Source organism: Lipotes vexillifer, unplaced genomic scaffold (assembly GCF_000442215.2).
Source record: "Lipotes vexillifer unplaced genomic scaffold, Lipotes_vexillifer_v1.1 scaffold23, whole genome shotgun sequence".
NCBI lineage: Eukaryota > Metazoa > Chordata > Mammalia > Artiodactyla > Lipotidae > Lipotes > Lipotes vexillifer.
Genome location: NW_006796283.1, coordinates 2,730,811 through 2,737,786, shown reverse-complemented (window position 1 = coordinate 2,737,786; position 6,976 = coordinate 2,730,811). Strand labels below are relative to the sequence as shown.

General features: G+C 47.4%; 1 protein-coding gene across 4 annotated transcripts in view; it reads right to left on the bottom strand.

The window, feature by feature from the left end:
* Positions 1-6,594, bottom strand: part of BANP (BTG3 associated nuclear protein) — a 75,319-nt gene extending 68,725 nt beyond the window's left edge. For 3 of the 4 annotated variants that reach the window (XM_007468431.1, XM_007468432.1, XM_007468433.1), the window contains exons 1-2: positions 6,456-6,525; positions 2,711-2,802 (exon numbers count right to left, since the gene is read on the bottom strand). In XM_007468431.1, coding sequence (XP_007468493.1) covers positions 2,711-2,802; positions 6,456-6,525 — 162 coding nt within the window. Of the gene's footprint in view, positions 1-2,710; positions 2,803-6,455 lie in introns of all 4 variants that reach the window. The other variant, XM_007468430.1, reaches the window with a different exon arrangement.
* Between the last annotated feature and the right edge of the window lie 382 nt (positions 6,595-6,976).

Genomic DNA, 6,976 nt, shown 5'->3' with positions numbered 1-6,976 from the left:
AGGAAGGGGACAGACCGCGGAGAGCAGACGGGCACAGGGGCCATTCGGGGCAGACCGGGACCCCAGCGCACGGCGGCACGGAGGCCGGCCCCTCTGCCCACTAGCCGCAGCTGACCCACTCCGGCGGCCGCTCCCCTTCCTCATGGGAGGTGACCCCACAGCTAGAGCCACGTGGTCCATCACACCGCGGCTGGAATCAAGGCCCAGGAGGTGAGGAAAATGGATACTCTTATTCAGTGCTTTTAACAGACTGAGCTGATCTTTTGAAGAAATCAAGCACATCTGTCTAACTGCCCGGTCTGCACGGCAGTAAGGGCAGCAGTGGGGTAAATGAGACCCACACACTGTCCCAACGACCTGCTGTGTCTCAAGCAATCACCCCCTGACAAGTCCCATCGCGGGACAGCTAACACATATGGGAGAGGGCTAAATCCCACATCCTCCGCTGACTCCCCGCAGGAGGACGGGCCGTGGAGGCACGGCAGACCGTGCCAGGGTCGTGTGGAGACACAGCATGGGCGGCCCATCCCCTGAGAGTGACATCGAGGCAGCACGCGAGGCCCACCCTGACCTAAGACGTCGTGACAACCACTAGCCGCTGGCTGAAGTCTTGAGCTAAAATCACCGATGACCCCACTATTTTTTATAATTTGAAGACATCAACCATGCGGCTCCCAAATTCCCTAAACACAGTGAAACCTCATCGTCTTAATTCTGAATGAGAAGTGATTCTGCCTGGAGTTTGGACAAACATCACTGTCATGCACTAATAACACAACTTCACAAATTAATAAAATAAAGAAAGGCAGAGAATAGTACTTTTAAATAGGTCTTCTATATACAAAGGACATTAACCAAAAATCATCCAATCTATTCCTTTTAAAGAGCTCTGAGCAACCTAAGTGCCCATCGACAGATGAATGGATAGAGAAGATGAGGCACATTATGCACTGGAATATTACTCAGCCATAAAAGGAAACGAAATTGAGTTATCCGTAGTGAGGTGGATGGACCTAGAGTCTGTCATACAGAGTGAAGTCAGTCAGAAAGAGAAAAACAAATACCGTATGCTAACACATATATATGGAATCTCAAAAACAAAATGGTTCTGATGAACCTAGGGGCAGGACAGGAATAAAGACAGAGACATAGAGAATGGACTTGAGGACACAGGGAGGGGGAAGCTGGGGCAAAGTCCGGGAGTGGCATGGACATATATACACCACCGAATGTAAAATGGATAGCTAGTGGGAAGCAGCCGCATAGCACAGGGAGATCACCTCGGTGCTTTGTGACCACCTAGAGGGGTGGGATAGGGAGGGTGGGAGGGAGACAAAAGAGGGAGGAGATATGGGGATATATGTATATGTATAGCTGATTCACTTTGTTGTACAACAGAAACTAACACAGCATTGTGAAGCAATTATACTCCAATAAAGATATATTAAAAAATTAAATTAAATTAAATTAATCAATTTAAAGTGAAAAAAAATAAAATAAAGAGCTCTGGCAATCTGGTGAGCACACTTTTCCTAGCACACGGGTGCCGGGTTCAAGCCAGGGCCCGAGGCCCTGCTCGCCAACCAGGGGACGGGGCTGAGGCGGGGGCACTTTCACTGCACCTTATCCACATCTGACTGCTGTGCTGTTTACCACACACGCCTCTTTTGTGATAAAATTATAACTGCATTTTACTTTAAGACATAATGTGGGGTTACTGAAGGAGCAGCCCTCTATCTGTTAGTATGAAATAGAGATTTCACTGAATGTGTCTTTCAACCACGCCACGTGTCTGTAAGCTCACGCTGCTTTTCCTTGTTAAAAAACTGAGCCAGATGTTTCTAAACACAGCCCTGTAGAAGCAGAGGGTGTAGGAGAAGCCGCTCTGGTTCTCTGCACTGCTGTCCTAACTTCTCACAGGTGCTGCTGTTTATCTCTGTGACTCTGCAAACTGCAGACCAAACAAGCAAATCCAAGAACCAGCCATCACCCATGACTGACTCTGTGGTTTCCCAGACCCCATCCAGCAAACTTTAAAATTTAGGTGACTTAAACGATAGGCACCAAAGTGCTTCATCACGAGTAGAAAATATTCGCCACAGGAATTGTGCACTTTCCCTCCGTGCACGATAGGTCCACGGGTCTACGGAGGAAGAGGCCTCATGTGGCAGCGATCCCAGTTAAACAATGTGATTCTTCAAGGGAAAACGTCATGCCTTTATGCATTTGTGGGGGGTTGAACAGTGACTCCCAGAAATGATACATCTACATCCTCACCCCCAGAACCTACAAACGTGGCCTTTCTTGGAAACAGTATCTTTCCAAACGTAATCAAATTAAGATGAGGTCATGCTAGGTTAGGGTGGCCCTAAATCCAATGAGACTGCCCTTATAAGAGACAGAAAAGGAGAGACACAGACACGGAGGAGAGGCCACGTGAAGACGGAGGCAGATACTAGAGGGAAGCAGCCACGAGGCAAGGGACGCCTGGGGCCCCCAGGAGCTGAAAGAGGCAAGAGGGACCCTCCCCCAGAGCCTCTGCAGGGAACTCAGCCCTGATGACAAACTGATTTCAAACTTCTGGCCTCCAGGACTGTGAGAGAGTAAATTTCTGTTGTTTTAAGTGCTCCCCGCTCCACCCCACATTGTGACAAATTGTTATGGCAGCCCCACATAAGATACAAACAAAAACATACATTAATGTTTTTACCTTTATAGAAGGGTCCTGGCAATTGATCTCTAGTCGCTGACGTTTCAAAGCTGGTTCATCTTCATCTGTCACTACATGATTCTCCAGTACAACTGAAAATTAAAGGCAGAGACAAAAAAATTTTAATTCAAAAAGTTTTACAGGGGCTTCCCTGGTGGCGCAGTGGTTGAGAGTCCGCCTGCCGATGCAGGGGACACGGGATCGTGCCCCGGTCCGGGAAGATCCCACATGCCGTGGAGTGGCTGGGCCCGTGACCCATGGCCGCTGAGCCTGCGCGTCCGGAGCCTGTGCTCCGCAACGGGAGAGGCCACAACAATGAGAGACCCGCGTACCGCAAAAAAAAAAAAAAAAAAAAAAAAAAAAAAAAAAAGAAAAGTTTTACAGAGCTGTTTAATATTAAGATAGTAAACAGTTCTGACACCTTAAGTATAAAGGTGTCACCTTAAGGTGAAATGAGAAATGGTACAACCTGCTTCATATTTTACTTTTTACAGATTTAACTTAAAATTCTCAGTCAGGCAGAAAATAGGATCTCTCCCTAATCTCAAGAAAAACTGAGATACCGGATAAATTTTTTCACTAATGCGCCACTGAGTTGACACCAACACCAAGACTGCAGGCTTCTCACTCAATGCTCTATCCGGCTACCCTTTTCTGATAGAATCCAATCGCTAATAATGATTTCTTCCCGACTTTAAAATAAAGTCTTGTCAGCCGGCCACCTCATTCCAAAATCAAAGCCACTCTCTGAATATTACATTTTCTGAGGTGCTAATCATCAAACTTGTCTCAAACGTAACACGCTAAGTTATAGGGAAAGCTGTTCCCCTGGCCAGTGTGGCTAAAATCAAGGCCTCCCACCAGCACCTTCCAAGGGGTCTTCAGGGCTTCTCCACGGATGAGCAACTCGGCCCAAGTTCAAGGCCGGCACCACATGGTCCCAAGCCTGGTGCCTTTACACCTGTAGGTGCCAAGTGATTCGTCTCAAAACTCTAAAATGTAAAGACACTGAACAGACCTGCGACTCTAACGTGAACCTTTCAGGGGTCCCAGGCGATACCAGTAAGCTGGTTTCCAGAGCTAAGTTGTCACCCAAAGCTCTATCTCACAGAAACAAGCCACGGGCCAACGATGCCAGAAGCATTCTGCTTACCAGAGGGCTCTGCATAGTACACTGTGTCTCCACACCTCAAACACCTCCATAAAATATGTGGGAATTAATTGTCATTAAGGTAAAAAAGGAAAAATCCGTGGCTACAAGTGCAAAACACAGGTTCTCAGAACCTTCATCGAAGCCTACCTATTCCCACTGGACGCTGGTAATTAAGAAAGGACTGGGAGGACGGGGAGACTCCGGCAACTGCTAGTCTAATCCTTTTAACTTGCTGAAATCCAGTCCAGAGAGGTTAAGCGACTTGACCAGGGTCACACAGCTGGCTTCCTGTAACTACAGGAAGAAGACTCCAAGCCCTTGGCAGAGCGAAGCACCTCAAGGCTGTAAGCAAAGGGCAGCAGAGCAGATGAGGGAAAGGAGACACAGCCCGTGGCGGTGACAGGGGCACACACCTGGGTTCCGGCGCTCACTTTCTACGGGCCGCAGGGCTGCTAGTTTACTTTCCTCTTGGTCCTTTTTTACTTTTTTTTTTTTTATCATTCTGCATGCATTACTTTTAAAATTAGACAAAAGAACTCAGTGCTCATTTTACAGCCATCACGATCACCTGCAATGACAGGCCTGATGAAATTTACAATCGTACGTGTGTGCAGATGGGCAGAGACTGCAGCCATGTGGTGAGTGCGTGCAAAGTCACAAGAACCTAAGCATTTTGATTTTAAATGGAAATCAGAAAAAAACGGAAGGACATACACGCCAACAATCTAAAAGCAGTTCTATCACTAGGATTATGGGAACCTTTTATTTCTTCTACTTGCTTGACTATACGTTTAAGTTTTACAGAGTTCACATTTTAGAAACAAGGAAAAAATCATCTCAATCTTAAACCCACTCAGGACAATCGTGTGGGATGCAGCACAGTGCTTGCCGGTGTTGGGGGAGTCCTCTGGGGCCAGAGATGGCAGGCCTCCTGTCTACGGAGGCCTCAGGGAGCCCTGCACACGGTAGGTGTTCACTACACAGCCATAGCTATTCTTCCCGGTTAGTTAAGGAACCCACGTGGAACAACCCCAGGATCAGAAGTGACTTCTCTAACCCTTCCTCGGACTGTAATCTACAGAGAGAGAATTTAATTGGGAAGTAAACTGTCAGAATTTTAATAGTTCTAAAAATGCTTAACATTTACATAACTGGAACATTTTTCTTTTACAGCACTGCAGTGTGAGTGTTTTCTAAAGAAACGGTCATCCACCCACCAAACTATGAACAGCTGTTTTTAAAATTGCGATGTACAGTGACAGTGCTGCTTTTTTTTTAGTTCACTGGTTTCTGAGGTGTGGTGCTAAATGAGGTCAAGCCTTCACATTCTCGCTCTAAACAAACTGGTTCACTTTCACAGAGAAAACTGGGGTTAAACAGCTACATTCAGACACCCTGGCTCGGCTCCAGGATCTGGCAGGTATTGATCTTGCCAGTTACCAGGTGGTAGTGCTCCTTATAAACAAATCAGAGGCAAAATGACAACAAGTGACCAAAGAATAGCATTCGTGAAAGGGTGCCCCAATCTCTTTGTGACTGCTTGTTCAATCCCAAAATCATGTGCTACCCACCCTTCCATACATAACTAATTTCCCAGTGAAGCTTTTTCAACTAACAGAGCGAAGAGATCATACAAGATAGATACCGTCATACTTTCTTATGAGATTTCTGAAAATTCTCTTTTCTGTGGGGGAAAAAGTTAGCATTTCAACCCTACTATTCCAGAAAGAATAACCAGACAACCAAAACACTATGTGATTTAATTGTGTATGCTTGTTATTTCAAACTTAACAGAAATATAAAACACATAAAACTTTATGAAAAAAAAAAAGGAGGACCCTTACTAAGAAATCTTTGTATAAAATAAAGTGCTAACAAAGCATTTCACAGGTAAAGTAGTTCAAGATGAAGTTCTTGAAATGTAGGGTTTCCCTTATAACGTGTCTAATATCTAGTTAAGGTTCCAAAGTAGATGGGTGCCTTTAACGTGACTAAGGAAAATTACCAGCCCTGGCAAAAGGGCAGGAAAGTCACCTCACAGAATAATCGGGTAAAGCGTGTCTTACCAAAACTCTGAACACACACAGCAGTTCAGCTTCTGGGAACTTACCCTACAAAAATATTTGCTGCAATATGCAGCAATGACCTTTGTAGCGGGGTGTACTTAAAAGAAAAACAGTGTTAACGATGTTAACAGCGTCCCCAGGGAAGAGGTGGATGAAGGAGGGTGCAGAGTGCATGGAACACCTCGCAGGTGTCCACGTGCAGGGCAGAATGTCCACAGCAGCGGAAGAGGCCCAGATGTGACCACAGGGAGCTTTAAAGGGGAGTCAGGGGAGCTGGGGGCAGGGCAGGAAGAGGGGCCGAGGCTGGACAGCCACGTGTGGTGCAGAGGTGGCGAGGGGAGGCGGAGGGACCACTGGGATTGGCATGGGGCTGACAGAGCTCACGGGCTCTGGTCCGGGTTTTTCATACAGGGCACGCACCGCTTTTTCTCTTGCTTTACTGAAGGGAGAGGAAAGTTGTGCAAGCGCTTTGGGGCTTTTACAGACTCGGGGGGAGCGCCGGCTCCCCACTGCCCGCGCTCTGTACCTGGGTGGTCAGGGCTCAGCTCCTCCACGGCGATCTGCACCACATCCGCCAGGTCCTGTTCTGACATCATCCAGGACGAGAGGAGAGGGGCCGGTCAATGGGCAGGAATCAGACTCACAAGCACGGGGTTTCTGTCACCTAAAACAAAAGCCAGGGTAACGGAGAGGGAGATGAACGATCCTGACCTTGAAATGCTGGAGACTGCTAGCCACGTTCTGTATCCAAGAGGACACCAGAAGCCTGTGGGTTTTTAAATATAGGGTTCTTCTTGCCCCAAATCACCAAAAGGTTAGTGTCCTTTGAGAACTGAGAAATGGCTCCCAAACATTTCTCGATGCCTCTGTCCCTCAGCACCAGACTAGTCCCCACCTCGCCAGTCCATTCCCACACCGCCTCCTAAGTCACCTTCCTAAGACAGCTAGAACGCATCACCCCAAGCCAGACGTCCCCGGGTCCGCTTCTTGCCCACGGAACACGTCCTGTCCCTCGCCTGCCCCTGCCAGCTCTCAGACCCACTAGAC